The 17,237-nt window shown below is 42.8% G+C and overlaps 2 protein-coding genes across 2 annotated transcripts in view; one reads left to right on the top strand and one right to left on the bottom strand.

Annotated features, from left to right (window-relative positions):
• LOC105893431 (WD repeat containing planar cell polarity effector) overlaps nucleotides 1-8,520 on the bottom strand; it is a gene marked incomplete at its 5' end in the record, with an annotated part of 68,192 nt that extends 59,672 nt beyond the window's left edge. Inside the window, one exon of the mRNA XM_031578573.2 lies at nucleotides 8,353-8,520. Coding sequence (XP_031434433.2) covers nucleotides 8,353-8,520 — 168 coding nt within the window. The remainder of the gene's footprint in view (nucleotides 1-8,352) is intronic.
• Nucleotides 8,521-9,305: 785 nt separating this feature from the next.
• On the top strand, nucleotides 9,306-15,558 carry mdh1ab (malate dehydrogenase 1Ab, NAD (soluble)). Its single transcript, XM_012819908.3, has 9 exons — nucleotides 9,306-9,454; nucleotides 10,222-10,320; nucleotides 10,476-10,572; nucleotides 11,678-11,853; nucleotides 12,562-12,684; nucleotides 13,279-13,455; nucleotides 14,149-14,262; nucleotides 14,579-14,668; nucleotides 15,162-15,558. The coding sequence occupies exons 1-9, from the start codon at nucleotides 9,452-9,454 to the stop codon at nucleotides 15,282-15,284; spliced, it is 1,002 nt and encodes a 333-aa protein (XP_012675362.1). The 5' UTR covers nucleotides 9,306-9,451; the 3' UTR covers nucleotides 15,285-15,558.
• The last annotated feature ends 1,679 nt before the right edge of the window (nucleotides 15,559-17,237 follow it).

Genomic DNA, 17,237 nt, shown 5'->3' with positions numbered 1-17,237 from the left:
CTCTCACAATTTCTTTATGGCGACATCTCCGAGGGAGAACCCCTGTTCGACCCCCTTCTTATTCCGTTAACAGCAATTTAAAAGACCCCACAGAAACACTCAGATGTCACACAAGATGCCTCGCTGCTCAAGAGCCGTTTGGACAGAATGAACAAACTCAGGTGACCTGAGAGAGCCTGTAGCCTCCACGTGACAAATCTTCACAATCTTAAGCCACAAGCAATGCCCTGTATGAGGGCTGATAAAATTCCTGTCTGTTGAGCAAGAGTCACAGAAAGTCATGTGTCTCGTTACTTATGCCCATGCAGAGGACAAGAGGACATGGGGAGTAATTTAAGCTATAATGGTTCTTCACCCATCCATGATCCTTAAAGGGAGGTGAGGGGAGCTGGCATATCTGCCGGTGACAGCGAGTCGAGTCGTTCTAATTTGTGAATAGGGGGGGGTCACATTTTTCCACAGGACCTTTGACTTTCCCAACCTCGCCCCTGCAAGGGTGAGGGAGGCTGTCGAGGCTTGGAAAAAATGTACACGGGCTGGCAGGAGCAGCACCCGGCAAAATTCCCAAACACCTGGACCCTCTCCATCTGACAGGCAGCCTGAGTGCCCAACCATGCGTGAAAACTTCCCATCCAATACTCCTCAACGAGCCCAATCATTTCACCACTTTGGTGGATGAGGCCTCTTGTTCCCCCCCCTTGCCAGTAACCTCACCACCCACCCTACATCCAAAAAGAAAAAGCACTCTCGCTCACACACACCCCCCCCCCCCCCCCCCCACCCCCCTCCCACCCCCCCTTAGTCCCCACTCCCCATTTCAACAATCGCACTTGAGGCTTTATTTGACCTCAGGATTTCTCAGATACACATACACATGTCTCCTTTTCTCCTCTTCTGAAGAAAGAAAATCTTCAAATGCAGGCTGATTTCCCCGGGTCAACTGTGACAATGGCGGGGGAAGTGCACTGCAGCACCAAGTCCTGTCTTGTTAGATCCTGTATCGCCTTTCCCCCCTCTTCTCACCCACAGGGGACAGGGCTTGTGTTGAATATTCACTGGCAGTTAAAGTATTAAAATGACTCAAAGGGGTAGAGTTTCATGTTTCAAGAAAAGAAAAAAAAAAACACACACACCTAAACACTCAGACCATGGAATCCGTAGGCCTATATGAAGCAGCAGGGACATACTGTGTGAACTATTTCTACCCAAGATGATTGTCGCTCGCTCGCTCGCTCTTGCCTTATTCCAAAATATTTACCACGCATTCTCTGCGGCAGGCAGGCATATGGAAAATTCACCCCACACTTTCTGGTGATTTGCGACAGGGATCGCCGCGTCTCCGGCACAATGACATTATTACCGTTAGTACCTCGTGTCTCCCGCTCCCCGGGGACTTGCATCAAAGCTCTGATTTCACCTGGCTCGTCTCCAGCGAGCTGCCGTCTGCACAGCGGTTCGGTACCTTTGTTCGACGCACCGTATGACACCCACTTGAGTGCGTACACAGGATGTGTCCAGAGCGTTTCATGTGGGCATACCAAAAAGCAGGCAGGAGAGATGAATTCAATATGAGCCTTCCATGTTAGCCGTTACACTAACTGCAAGATAACCTTACATGTAATTGCTCAAAAACCGCTGGCAATTTTGGTCAGGAAAACCAAAAACCGGTATAGTGTGGGACACACAAATAAGGCCCTGAAATGTTCAAAACCAAACAGCAGACAGGCAGCACATATCATAAACGGTATCCATCTGCAGCAACAAAAGCCCAAATACTCACTACAAATATAAAAGCAACATGTCAAATTTTGGTCCAATATTTCATGAACTGAAATAAAAGATCATTGCTCCATGCATTAAAAAAAAAGTGTGTTTGTGTCAAATTGTGTGCAGATTTATATCAGTACTATAGTCACGGGGAACGTGAAGTTTATTGCCCAATGCACGGGCTGACATCCTCATTTGAACTGTAACTCGCTAAAGTCTCCATGATGCGTTTGTATTTTTGTTCAGTTAGAGGTTTCTAAGACCATCTGATGTTTTCGTCATTGCAATGATCTTCACTTACCACTCTCCTGACAAGACGTAGGCCTATGCAATTCTCTTCAGTGACTTTACGTCACTGAGGATATTCTGTCAGAAAATAGACTTTTGCTAGAGTTGACTTAATTCACTAGAATTTGAATGGGTCAAATTACATCACTAGTTGATTCTTATTCCTCCCAGTCATTTGGTTATGGAAGCAAAAAAGAAAAGATAACTGGAATTGAATTGAACAGTAGATGTTGAAAATGTATACAGATAAATTATACATTATTTCACCGTACAATTGCATTAAGAGTTAAAAAAAGATCCCCTTGTCCATTCATATTGTCTTTAAGCCATCATTGCCAATACAGATGCCCTGCTCTGTTGCAGTTAGTTTTGACGCCATGAGCCTAAGCCTTTATATATACAAACACACAACCCTCTGCAACCTGCCCTATTCTGACAGAGGGAACAACACCGGACAGCCTGCCCCATGCGTGTGTTTGTAAGTCTGTGAGCAGTGATGAGTAACAAGACAGATAGAGACCCAGAAGAGGAATAAGAAGAAAGAGAGGTAGATAAAAAAAAAGAGAGAGAGAGAGAGAAATAGAGTGAGTTTGTCCATATCTGCCCTCCTAACAGATGTGCCTACGTGGCATGTGTGACTGCCCCTGAGAATCAACAACACCACCACCACCCCCCAAAAAAAAGAGCCCTTTCAGGCGCATGACACTGGATCAAAGGGCCCGCGGTCCCCTCCCACACGTGTGCACAGGCTTACCGGTGGCCTGACTGCACTGTCAGTGCAGACAAGGAGGCCGTCGGCACGGCAACGTTATCCAAGTCAACATCTGCGTGGTGACCCAGGGCAGGGGAAAAATGGTGCCTTAATCCTTGCGCATATTGAGGGTAAAAACATTCCGTGTGAGCACAAACAAACAGCGACAACAACAACAACAGCAAAAAAGAAAAAAAGAAAGGGAAAAAAAAACTGCCAACAGCAGGGCCCTGGCTGGGAGGGCGTCTGCTCCTCCTCATCCCAGCCTTTATTGCTGTGCAGAGGGGTGTGGATGCCAGGGCTGGGAGACCGCTGTCCAGTTACACGGATTTGGATTCATGGAGCACGGAGGAGTGCTGAGTGGTTACAGGGGCAGGCAAATAACAAAACACCTTTGCACTAAACAAGAGGTGCAGCCTGCTGCTCTCCTCGTAACCCCACCCGTCCACCCCCACCCCCTCTCCCTTCGCCACCTACCACCCCGTGGCAAACGCGCTGAACCGCGGCGTCACATGACTTCTGTTGTTCTGTGCCCGACGTTTGGCGCAGCAGCCAGGGAACCAAACCTGAAAAACGTAACCCCAACCAACTCCGCTGCAAAATCACAGAGCACTTCACTTTTTGTTTTGTTTTTGTGCATGGCTTACTAGCGCCCTCTGCTGTTACCGAGTCGCACCGCGGGCCCAGATAAGCCTGGACACACCACATCAACAAACACAGGCCTGGAGAGGTGAAACGTGCACAAGCCATTACGCGTCACCGCTGAGAGGGCGCGCTGGATGAGACCGCTGTGCTCTTTATTTGCGCCTTCAAAGGGCGCCGGGGTAGGAGGAAGTGAGACATCTCCATTTCAATCCTGCGGCATCGCTAAGCTAACATTATTACGCTTTGATTTCATGACATATTTCACACCCTATTTGTTTGAACAAACAGTGGGCGGGGAGTGACAGACAGGGCTGGGCGAAGGTTGATCAGAAGAGGCTGAGGTGTTTAAACTCCTTATGATATCCTCATCTAGCTGCCAGGCGCGTAGGGATAAGAGAGAGGATTTTTTTTTTCTTTCATTTTTACACTCTTTCATACATTACACAGACAGTGCTCTTTGATCACTCGAGGGCCAAGTGCATGCGTTAAGATACAGTGTGCATACACCAGTACTGAGTACTGAAATACAGCTAAATGAATCTCCTTAAATGTAGCCATACTGACGCAGTCCCCTCTGTAGGTCCAGCCTCAAGTGTCATACTGAGTCACATCATGGCATTAATATAATATATGCTGGGTCCCCTGCTGGTCCGAGAATGCTTTTCAAGTCCTTCTGTAATGCCAGTGGGAGGTTATTTTCAAAAGTCCTGTTGCGCACTCTTAAGCACATGAACATGTAGGGTTTGCCAGCTTTTCCCACCATCAGCAAAGGAGAGGGTGCTGTTATGGACCTGCCAATGTGATGTGTATAGAGTGAGTGTAGGACTGGCTCTGACATTGCGCTGACAACAACGACACAAGCTCTAACGCAACTGAACTAATCAAAAACAGCTCTGTAATGAATTTAAACAATCAGATCAACCTCATCTGCACCCAAACAGGTATATCCACATGGGCATGTCTGCCAAAATGCGATACCAAACCAGTTTTGTGTGTTCTGTGGGAAATAATTGCACCCCGTCGGACAAGCTCGCCCTCAGCACAGCACTAAATGAACCAATGCTGACATCTAGTGGAGTCTATCGGTCACAGCAACCTCATGCCTACAGTGCCTTTAGGGTCCCAGAAAAGTGACTTAACTTGTGAAACTCAATTCTGCGGCTTGTGTGCTTCAATCAATCTATTAATAATACGAGTTGGTATATGTCTGACAATCAAGCAGGTTGATTTACAAACAGGTAGATAGTTACCACCACATCAGTGGCAGCACCATTAATGCATTACATTCCTGTCAAACATACATAAAATATGGGTGTCAGAAACCAGCGCATTACAGATCACAGAAATTCAGAGCAATCTATGTGCATTTCTTTCTCTTTTCTCTCTACCATTCTGTCAGCACAAGCAAACGGAGAGTTAGCCATCAGGACTTGCAAGTGGCAGACTGCGGGCAGTGTGGCCCTTGCTGTCCCTCTCTGCCACAGGGCTGGGGTGAGGGAGAGAGAAGCACCCACAATGCCTTGTATTCACAGCACACACATTTAGAGCAGGTCGCCACGGGAACCGGCACCAGATGTTATCGTCCCGATCGTTGTCTTCGGGGGTTTGTTGTGATTTCCTTTTTACACAGAGAGTATGCATAATCCCCCACATGTCAACAGAGAGGGAACCAGAGTGAAAGACAAATATAAACATTTACTATCCACATGTCAAATAAAAAAGGTCTTTTTAAGAAATGTTCAAAAAGATGTGTGAGGTCCATTAGTTGCTTTGAAATATTACATGGGTGGATAAAAGTGAGTTACACTTTAGAAGTGTACACTTTCTAAGTGCGGCCTATATTATACTATAAATACTATATTTCACGTGTTTTTTGTGTTACTGGAAAATGTTGTCACACACAAAGCAAATGTCCAAGAGTAACTGTGAACTGTGAATCATTTAACTTGTATCCATAAGTGCACTAGGACACAGTCACATGCCAACATGCAACATGCAACATGCATGCAGCTGCAACTTCCACATGGTTCCACAGTTGATGCAACAGCTGTTGGACATACCACCTTCACAAGTGACAAGAGAGCACTGAACACATTTATCCAATCCGAAATGGCAGCTGTGACTTCTAGCTTCGAACACTGCCCTTAATCTTTTAATTTCTCTTTCATCCACACTTCACTCAGACGAGAGCCCAGAGCACAGAGTGCTGGTGCTGGTGCTGCCAGTCAAACAAAACAAAACAAAGGGCCTGTTAGGTGGTGTCAGCATACGCGAAGTGACAAGAGATGATTCTGTCTGTTTTTCTGTAAACAGACTCAGCTTAAACTGCCACAAGAAATGGCACAAGAACAAATCGGCATTAAATGGATGTGCCAAATCTGTATAAACATGAAACAAATCAATTCCTGTTTTTTTTAAATGTCAATCTGTATTGTTTTATGTGACACACAGCCAATGGAAACACATGGCTGGACAAGCATGAGAATTGATACTATGTTTTTTGTACACAAAATATGTTTGAGTATTGGCCCAGTTCTGCTACTATGTCCAATCTGCCCATCTCCTAATGCACTGGCCTCTGTGTCAGTCCCCTCTTGGGTCTGTTTGGAAACACAAGCGCTTAAATCCAGTAAGGTCTCACAGAAGAAATGCAAAAATTCAAAATTCAACTGCCAAAAAAGTGTATCAGCCATCCATACCAAGTGATTTATCTCAATCTAATTGCACCAAATACACTCCAAAGTCAATTCCTAGAATCTCAGGGAAAACATATTAACCACAAGCCTAACTAGGATCCTTTCAAGACACAAAGAACTGCTCTATTCAATTTCAAACCAATGAATCAATTCCCTCAGTCTTCCCATTTAGGCCTAATGTTTAACCCCAACAGCTGATGCCACAGACTAGTGTGAATTATAAATTGAGGAGTATGAGACTTATAGGGTGAGTTGAGAGTGTTTGAGAAGGCTGTCCATATCCCTCTGCTATTCTTTGTGCTCAGTGCAACCACTCCCCCTATGTGTCTGCTGCATCTCTTACATGAAAACCACTTAGGCCTATAAGAGGGCTAGTGATTAGCGCCCCCAAAAGCTCAGACTGTTGGAACAGGTGAAATGAGTGACAACATCTTTACTCCGCAGAACAATCTCGCTGTAAGCCGGCCAATTGTTCCTAAAATGTCAGCCAACGAGAAGCAATGAGTACTTTAGGACACCGACAAGAAGCCATAACTGATTAACATCTCAGGTCAAGGGGAGTTTAAGAATGTCAATATAGACTACTGGAGGTAGGTATTAGCTTCCACTGCAAAAAAAAACTAAATTAAACATAGCAACGATCCAGTTCATTTGAGTTGTCACACTGCAGTTCAATCTGCGACAAATGGTTTAGGGGAGTGGTATGGATTACATACATGATCGCGGATAGAGTTTAATAGACAGAATTAGTTACAGAAAGCAGGGAAAGAAAGTGTAAAAGGAAAACAATTTCAAAGGGATGAAAAATAAAATCCAGTGAAAGGAAGAGGAAAAACAAGGTATGGTGAATAAGACTGTGACTTAGATAAATGCAAAGGAAAAAAGGAATAATTTAAGATGAAGACGGTATAAAAAAGAAACGGAAGACAATACTGAAACACAAAAGACATCATTCAAAGACTGAGGGGTTGCCTGCTAAGACAGACAAGGAAGAAATATCTGAGAACATTCGATGAAGCTAAAAGAGTAAAGAGTTCCTTTGTGCTCCGTATGCAGAGCACATATTGTGCACTTAAGGTGACTAAGGTCAATGTTAGTTCACATTCTTCACAAACAGACCACTGTAATGTGTACCTCTACTGGAACACTAGACAGGCATCGGTCCATAAAAACATACTGGACTAGAGACCATATGCTGATTAACATCTGACATTTTGACACTCTGCCCTCCATGTGCCTTTGTTATTGAGCTATATCTAGCAGGAGTCGGACCAACTACTCAAGATCTACCACAAGGGCATTGGACATGAGTCTTTATGACCTCACTTGGGAAATGCAATGCATTGTGGGAGAATAATCACACCACAGAAGCCAGATGAACTAGAGTGCACCTTACTCTATGAATATGTTTAAAGAAAAAGGCAATTTAAGTAGAGCACTTCCATTCGACTACCAGGGCTTTTGCCAAATTGACCTTTTATGCATAGCTATCCTTCAAAGTTAGGAGAAGCGTATTCTTGAAGTAATCAGCCATTGGCCTCCCTCTTAAGAGGAAAACAAAGTCTGAGGTGAGGAAGTGAAACAGAATCTATAGTTGCTTTGTTCGACTGGTGTAATGAGGCTGTAATGACATCATGCAATATTCAACAACAGGATCGCATGTCCGTGGCCCCCTGAAGGAGAAACGCTCCCACCAGAGAGCCTAAATTACCCTAAACACTCTCACCGTAGGCTACAGTAAGGTAAACAGAAATGGCATGTGACCAGGAGCCCCCAGGAAGGCCACTGTAGGTGATTTGATTTCTTAGTGGCATGTCATTGTTTATCACCATACTCCAGACAAGACAAGGGCTAAATTAATTAAACTCTTAAGGTTTTACAATGGGTGTTTTCTTTAGGGTAAGATTCCATATGAGACGGTTTGCAGATTTATAGTAAATGTGGTGGGACTAAAAACAGAAAACGCCCAGACAAAGCTGATGGAAAGGATGTTATCAAGAACGTCACTGAAGAAGTGTGGGGATGCATTTTTGCATCCGATTCAGCACACGAGTCGCGAACTGTTATTGACCATGAGTGATAACCATTAACACAGAGTACCGTTGATGGCAACTATGGCAGGGAAATTATTGAATTGCATTTAAAACATTAACGTTACATCATTACATATTATTTTGATAACAACTATGAACGATATTAACTTACCTGGAGAATCTGGTGCTCTGTTTGAAATCGTTCAGTGATGCATTTAAATTGGATCAGTTGCTTGATTCGTGGTTTTACTAGAAAAGTAACCTGGTGTGCATGACACAAGGCAAAAAGTGACTCTGATTTTTTTGCCAGTGTTAGCACATTCAGTGTTGGTTTCTTGCGTCAGATTATCCACACTCCACTATCTTCCAAGTGAAGTTAGCAACTGGCTAACTAACTAAATTAGCAAGAAACATTACTAGACAGATGAACACCGTTACAATATTGAAACGATAGAAGTGATTTGAAAAGTGGCTAGCGTTATGTACCCATATATATTCACAACGTTGCAAGCAGCTATCAGTTGCATTTCTAAAACTGGCTAAGCTAACATTAGCTAACGAATGTATGTGCAGGGATTGAGTGATTCGTGTCCAAGCAACCAAAAAGTAAACTGGCGATTTCAATGTGAGTTTCTAGTTGTCACGCTAAGCAGAAATTTACGGTAATTAAGATTACGGTAAACAAGACCTTCTGGGTTGGACACAATCAAATAGGTTTTTGTTACATAATGGTTCTAAATGGAAAGTTACAGGTCACACTACTTGATACAATGTTACATTTAGGCGTATTCAACTGCTTAAGCTAATTCCAAAATGTAACAGCAACATTCCCTGCCACGCTAACTGTAAAGAAAGTCAATTCAGAAAAAAGACTGCTATCCTTTTTGTACAACGTTAATTCAACGTTTACAAGTGCATATCATTTGCTTTTATCATTGTATTGTTTTATGGATACTGTTGTGTTAAATTGTTCATTCCCTCCAAAAAAAACAGGAACTTCGTGTTCATAGTTTCAACTTGTCAATGTAGGAGGCGTTACAGTGTGTTCTGATTGGTTGTAGGTAATGTAGTATTTAAATGACTTGGTCACCCGTTTCGTGATATCTTTTCACCATCAGAGAACTACGAGTCCCATAATCCAGTGAAAACACAAGCCCGGGTTCTGTCAACGTGCTGTTAACCCGTGACCACCTTGGTACAAGAAATAAAGGTGACCTCCGTGACGGTTAAGAAGTGGGAGTGCTGTGGTTGAGAATCGCTCTAAGCCGAAAATGGTAAGTGCAGGCTTGTCTTAACATTTGTTTTTTGAATATGCCTGTGTAACAAGCTTTTGTTTATGACAGGTTATTGATTATAAAATGCACCAACTGATTTCAAGGCCAAGTTTGGGGAAGACGAGTCGAATGATTTACGTTAATTTCGCTAGCAAGACAACTTGCATCATCCATTCAACGTTAGTTACTAACTACGTTTATGGGAACGAGTGGAACCATTTGCATTATTCTAGATTAGACGTTGAATATGGGCAGGTCACATTGAAATATAATAATATGATTTCTGTAAGTTGGCCGTGTGTATGGAAACTTAGTTGCTCTGCAGGGAACGCCAAGTTCTCAGTGTGACCCTGCCATGCATTAGCGGCTCCAGTTTTGAATGGTTGTCACGGTTGACGCACAGTTTTAGTTTGGCATTTACCGTCGTCCTGTTTCGACCTGGTACTATATTGGTTGCTTTAAAGTAAGTGATATCTGTCCAATTTGGCTAGTATACGTCCAAGGATGGGCTAGTTAACGTATATGAATGAAGTTGGAAAGGAATAGGATGGAAACGTTTTCTGCATGCCTAAAAATACATCCCCTTTACTACGTCATTGACAAGCCAAGCTCTGATCGCTAGAAATACAGAGTCTATTTTTAAAAACCAACGTGTTGAGCCTAGTGAGATTCGTTAGGGTGCACCCGGATATTTGGCATGTCTCAACTCGGGCATAGGAAATGTGTTTTCTCAAAGTCATGAATGATTTTTGTTCTCTTTTTCGCAGTCTAACCCAATTAAAGTGTTGGTGACTGGCGCCGCCGGGCAAATAGCCTATTCTCTCCTTTACCCCATCGCAAAGGGAGATGTCTTCGGCAAAGATCAGGTGAAATAAGTTAACCTTGCAGGTTATGCATGTCTTAAATCATGAACCATATGTGATGGCACCATAGAACTCAAAATGAGCTTTCAGGATTTACTTTGTTGGTTCACACACATTTTATGTTCATCATGGCCATTATCACTTTCCCCAATTGTTAGCCCATCATCCTTGTCCTCCTTGACATCGGACCCATGATGCCAGTCTTGGATGGTGTTGTTATGGAGTTGCAGGACTGTGCCCTCCCACTTCTGAGAGGTGACCTGACATGTTTTGTGTTTGTTTGTTTGTTTTTTTTGCATGTTTTTCATTCATCATATTATAACTACACATTTTCGTTGTATGCAAATACAATGACAACATACGCTTTTCAGAACTCATACAGGTAAAAACTACGCAATCTTCCCTTCAGACTTTCCCCAATGTGTATTAATAAATTGGGACTAAACTCAGACTTAATTTGCATCAGAAATTGCATTTGGTGATCTTTGTTGAGCAAGTTTAAAGTACAAGCTGAATGTTTTCCCTGTAGTCTACACGTGGGATGTCTTTGTAGACTGCCCCCGCGAGGGGCACTTTTAGCTAACAGTATTGTGAGCCAGTATTTTTATTTAATCTCCACAATTGTTCTGTCCTTCCTTTGTGTGGGGCCCCCAGTGTCAGAGAGAGTGTGTGTGTGTGTGTGTGTGTGTGTGTGTGTGTGTGTGTGTGTGTGTGTGTGTGTGTGTGTGTGTGTGTGTGTGTGTGTGTGTGTGTGTGTGTGTGTGTGTGTGTGTGTGTGTGTGTGTGTGTGTGTGTGTGTGTACAGACCCCGTTTGTGCTGCAAACACAATGTGGGCCCAGAGACTGTATGTGAAAGTGCAGGGCCCCGATTGGCTGCCCAGAGACTGTGTATGTGAAAGCGCAGGGCGCTGATTGGTTGGTTTCTGATCCCTCACGTCACTAAAACCCTATCCAAGCATGGACACCGTGGACAGATAAGGCGCATCCAATGCAAGCTCTTATCTTGAATTAGGGAGGCCATTTTCACTGAAGCATGTCACTTAAAAGATGTATTGTCTCTACAGCTTGGTTCTCAGTAATGGCTGTACAAGTAGCGCCTCTTACTTTTAGCTGGAGCAGATTTATATGTGCTGTAGTAGCTGTCTTTGACATTTAGATTTAGTCATTGAGCTGATGCTTTAATTCAAATCCATGGACAGCACAGTGAAGGTGAAGCTTTATTGACACACCCAGGGAAATCTCACTTTTGTTGAGCCGTAGCTATTTGGATGTAAAGAAGGTCATTCAGGATCTGTGAAAAGCATATATTTTCATTGTTGGCTCCAGTTTTAAAAATATAACCGGTGTCTCGTTTCTGCAGAGGTCATTCCAACAGACAAGGAGGAGGTCGGGTTCAAGGACCTTGATGTCGCCATCTTGGTGGGCTCCATGCCCAGGAGGGACGGCATGGAGAGGAAGGACCTGCTGAAGGCCAACGTTGCCATCTTCAAGGCCCAGGGGTCAGCACTGGACAAGTATGCCAAGAAAACTGTCAAGGTAACATGACACACTCTGAAGCCATTTTTGTTTTAGTATCCGAAATATGAAAAGGTTAAAGCTAGTCATGGTAAACCAGTAAGCATACATTTTGGCTCTCTACTATTGGAAAAGGAATGGGTGCTATGTACTGAATCAGTTTAGGCACTTGATAGTCAGTGATGAGAAACGTCTCTCTGATTAGAGATTTTTATTGTGATACTCACAATTACATATTTTAACTTTCCTGCACTCTGGTGCCAAGCCTTCAGTAAATCCTAATGTCCCAGAGGTGTTGCAGATCAAGCACTGCACCTAGAACCTTGACGTACTCTGTAGGCTCAAAACTACTGCCCTATTCACATTAAAGTTTGGTCAGTGTGATTGACCAGTGCACGGACGCTGTGGCAACCTCATTGCCATGCAGGGGCCCTTTTGGCCTTTAGAGAAGTTGTACTTTGTTGAGAAACAGCATAAACGATTGTTTAAATTACATAAATAGGCTGCACATTTTCCTGCTAATAATCGTATTTGTCATGCACCTTATGTGCGTTTTCCTTTCCCTTCAGCTGTGAATATAAAAACCATGTATGGGTTAATATTAACATTAACAAATTTCGTTGTGTATCTAATGCACAATGACAAATAAAGTATATTCTATTCTATTCTATATTCTAATAATCGCAGTGCATTTATGTTTTTTTATTCTTCTTTTGTTTTTAAACAAAGGTCCTCGTTGTCGGCAACCCAGCTAACACCAACTGCCTGATTGCTGCCAAGTCCGCCCCAACCATCCCCAAGGAGAACTTCTCCTGCCTGACCCGTCTGGACCACAACAGGGCCCGCTCCCAGGTAGGCTGTTGCATCCATTTACATTTAGTCATTTAGCAGACGCTTTTGTCCAAAGCGACGTACAAGGGAGAGAGAGAACAGTCAAGCTACGGGCATTAGAACCCTGGTGTAACAATAAATACTACTTTACATAAGAAATAAGAAAAACTAAATAGAAAAGAAAAAGAAGTGCAGGAATGTAACCGCTGTAAGTGCAAGTTAAGCACTAGTCGAAGTGCCAGTTTAGGAAGGGAGGCGCTCTCTGAAGAGTTGGGTCTTCAATAGCTTCTTGAAGGTAGAGAGGGACGCCCCTGCTCTGGTAGTGCTAGGCAGTTCGTTCCACCAACGTGGAACTACAAATGAGAATAGTCTGGATTGCCGTACTTGCACAGACGGCAGAGCCAAACGACGCTCACTAGACGAGCGCAGCATCCTGGGTGTAACATTAGGCATTGGCAGCATCCAGGGGAACGTTGTCAATACTGAAGCTGTCCTCATCCATGTGTTTGCCCCAAAGTTGAATATTGCTGTGGATGGTTCACTATTCTGAAGAGAAATGTAAATCTCCCCTCATATACTGACAAAAATGACTGCTCTCCCCATTGGTACCACTAGGTGGCAATGCGCTGTGGCCTTTCAGCCGACAATGTGAAGAATGTGATCATCTGGGGCAACCACTCTTCCACCCAGTACCCTGATGTTCACCACTGCAAGGTCAACATTAAGGGCAAAGACGAGGCGGCCTTTGACGTGGTGAAGGACGACGCCTGGCTGAAGGGAGACTTCATCTCTGTAAGTCCAGCTATGGTGTCATCATGAGTGTTGGTTGTGGCACAAATGTAATGACTGAACAGATCATTACAGACCAGGTTTTCCTAAAGTTAGTCCCTGTGAGGTGTGTAACATTGCTTTAGTAAAGTTAAAGGATCTTAGCCAACATGCACTCTTAGAAAATTAGTGCAAATTTGTGTGTGGGAGACGAACAAACTACTCAGCATTTAATTCATGACTTTTGCGTGTCATTGAAATAAGCAGTAATCTGAACACTACCAATAAAAAGCTTTTCTGGCTGTTTTCTGCAAGCTTGGACACAGAAGAAAACAAATCCACTTTTCCATGAAGCCAATTTTAACACTTCAGTTAACATGAAACTGGAATGTATTGCTGATTTCCATTTTACAAAATGTCATGTCACAAGTGAGCGTTCTTGCTCAGAAGCCTCCTCTAGAAGCCTAGAATATGAATGAATGTTGGTGGTGGTCAGAGGGGCCGTAGGCGCTGATTGGCAGCCACGCTTCTGTCAGTCTGCCCCAGGGCAGCTGTGGCTACTGATGTAGCTTACCACCACCGGTATGACTGTGTATGAATGACTACTGGACTCTGGACTCTGTAAAGCGACTTCGGGTATTTAGAGAAGCGCTATATAACATTGAATTGATTGATTGATTGATTGATCCTCTGTTTTGTTTCGCCTCTCTCCTGTAGACGGTGCAGCTGCGTGGTGCTGCGGTGATCAAGGCCAGGAAGCTGTCCAGCGCCATGTCCGCTGCTAAGGCCATCTGTGACCACATGAGGGACATCTGGACCGGCACTGCTGATGTCAGTATTGATCATATTTGAGTATAGCTGATTTTTTTTAATTTTTTTTTATTGATCAAATATGTATGAGATTATTTGTATAGTGTTTTATAGTCATTTGTATAGTAAAAGTGTAGTAACATCAGTTGCATGGCGTTTAGAAGCTTTTCTGCTTATTGTTTGGCAACTAGCGAGATGTTTCTCATGTTTAAAGAAGAAGACAAAAAAATCACAAGTCTTCACTATGGCAACAAGTCTCAACGGTGTGTCATGTCCATGTCAGATGGGACTTCATTATGTTCCGTGAAGGTTAACTCTAGATTTATTCTATTTCCAGGGTGAGTTTATCTCTATGGGTGTCTACTCTTCTGGGAACTCCTACGGTGTCCCTGATGACCTCATCTACTCATTCCCTGTTACTATCAAGGTAAGACTGTATGTGTTGATCACCCGTACACTAAAACACATACTTTTATCTGAATCAGAATCAGAATTATTTTTAATGGCCAAGTATATTTACACATACAGGAAATTATCTTGGTGGTTGGTGCATAGGACATAAAACACATAACATACCAACAATATAGCAAAAACAAGAATAAAAGACGAATGTTTTACAAGATAGAATATTAAATAATTTGGGCACGTGCAGGGCTAAGATGCAGTGAAGAAATTAGCAAACCCAGAGTCAGTGTGATGCAGGGGGCTTGTTTGTGAGCCCCACTGCTGTGGGGAAAAAACTGTTCAGGTGGCGCAAGGTTTTGGTCTTTGGTCAATCAGGTTTGCTATTTGTCAATTGCTTAAATTGTAAGTTTTGCAAAGGCTATAGAAGACCCCCCACCACCTTAAAGATCCTGTGTTTCACATGTTTAGTCATAAAGTTTGATAAATATTATGTGTCCTGCCCCCAAATCCCACAGGATAAGACCTGGAAGATTGTTGATGGGCTGACAATTAACGAGTTCTCCCGCGCCAAGATGGACGCCACTGCCTCTGAACTGGTAGAGGAGAAGGACACGTCAGTTGAATTCCTGTCCGCTTGACTAAAACCCCAGAACTTAGACAGCCAGAAACCTCCAGACCCTCGTCTGTGAAGCGCTCCTTGAGATTTTGTGTGCGTTACAGTATGTGTGTGTGCGAAAGTACGTGTGTGAGTCATTGTGAACTATATATACATTGACATTTCATCTGTTACACAAATGGAACAGGTCCATATTGAAAACCTGGGAGGAATGTTTCTTCAGCTGAGAACGATGCACTAGATGTACAATCACTCCTTATTGAGTCCAACAATAATAAAAAAAAACGACCATCTTATGCTTTGAGTTTTATTTCTCCCTGATTTACCTCCTACTTTGCTTTTGCCTTGATATCCTGTACATTTGGACGACCACCAAGATGGCCGTTTGAAAAAGGCTAAGGCTTTCTTCACCGAATTGGTGTCAGTTTTTAAATTTAAGGGTGGGAACTATATAGGTTGAATACTAGAAGATTCTAGAGTGACTACAACATTCCATGCCAGCCTTGGTGTGATGCATGAGCTGGTTCAGTGTCTGGTTAGAAACTTAAAAGACTTTTATCTCCATATAGGGCTCTTCAGTTCTCACCACCATTTCTACAACCTGTGATGGCAAAATGGTTGTAACATAGGCCTGTACAGAGCAGATACATGTCATGTATTTTCATGTGCACCGTGAGCCTATTTGTGAGCAGTAGTGGGGGTTTTTGTCGAATGGTCATACGTTTTACAAACCTGAGAGTCAAAGTGTCATTTCTGTAGCCATGGCACCTCGGAATCACATGAGGGTGTTTGATTTCCATTTCTGAGGTTTTCATTGGACAGTTGACCAAGAAATTCCTAACTGATGTTGCTAGTGGGAATCACTACCAATACCATAATGATCCAATTAGATGGTGTTAAGTTTGTGAGGGTATAAGTTTCAACATATGAAGCAACCCCTGACAAACTAGTTTACTTCAATATTATCTCATTAAAGGTTTAGTTTTTTAACACACATCAATTCCCAATTTTATTGTGCACTACTACATACCCAATTGTATTTATGCTAAAGAATAAAGATTCTACAGGAATATATGGAACTATCCTTTAATGGTTCCTTCAGGACGCACAGCTTTTAACACTGTTTTATCTTTAGACATCACAAATAATTGATCTGACCACACAGATTCACTCTGAGGAAACAATCATTCTAAATGTAAACATAATCGTTGAAGACTGGAAAAAAAGACAGCGCCTTTTTCGCAAGTCTGTTATGCTTCAGTTCCAGCCCTATCTGTTGGTGAAAAATGATATGAACAAAATATTAACACTTCGAACCTCTACGTAAGGTTAATGGTAATATTAGGCTATTAAAGTATACAACATTCAGCTTTCAATATTACATAAATACACACACAATTTGTTTGAGAGGTGGTCCTCTCTGGCTTCATACTGTCCTGCTTCTCATGAACACTGCCTCTCTCTCCCCCTCTCTCTCACACACACACACATACACACTCTCCCTATCTCTCTCTCTCTCTCACACACACACACACACACTCTCCCTCTCTCTCTCCCTCACACACACACACAAGAAAGAAAAATGCTTTAAAATCTGCAAAATTCTAACAAATATCAAACACAACTAGAAAATGCATTTCCTGAAGGAAATACCAGTGCATGAAATGCAAAAGTTAAGAAAGGAAGAAGAAAAGAAAGAAGAGTGAAAGAAGGAAAGAAGAGTGGAGGAAGGAAAGAAGAAAGGAAAAAAGAGTGAAGCTAGGAAAGAAGAGTGGAAGAAGGAAAGAAGAAAAGAAAGAAGGGAAAGAAAAAAGAAAGAAGAGTGAAAGAAGGAAAAAAGAGTGGAAGAAGGAAAGAAGAAAAGAAAGAAGAGTGGAAGAAGGAAAGAAGAGTGGAAGAAGGAAAGAAGTGAAGAAAGGAAAGAAGAGTGGAAGAAGGAAAGAAGAAAGGAAAGAAGAGTGGAAGAAGGGAAGAA

Source organism: Clupea harengus, chromosome 13 (genome assembly GCF_900700415.2).
Source record: "Clupea harengus chromosome 13, Ch_v2.0.2, whole genome shotgun sequence".
NCBI classification, from domain to species: Eukaryota; Metazoa; Chordata; class Actinopteri; order Clupeiformes; family Clupeidae; genus Clupea; species Clupea harengus.
The sequence above is the reverse complement of the archived record's forward strand: the minus strand, read 5'-3'. Positions and strand labels throughout refer to the sequence as shown.

Excerpts from the sequence above, each read along its gene's own strand:
- mdh1ab (XM_012819908.3), top strand. Across the intron at positions 14,263-14,578 it reads TCTGGACCGGCACTGCTGAT|GGTGAGTTTATCTCTATGGG; the intron begins GTCAGTATTGAT and ends TTCTATTTCCAG. Across the intron at positions 14,669-15,161 it reads CATTCCCTGTTACTATCAAG|GATAAGACCTGGAAGATTGT; the intron begins GTAAGACTGTAT and ends CAAATCCCACAG.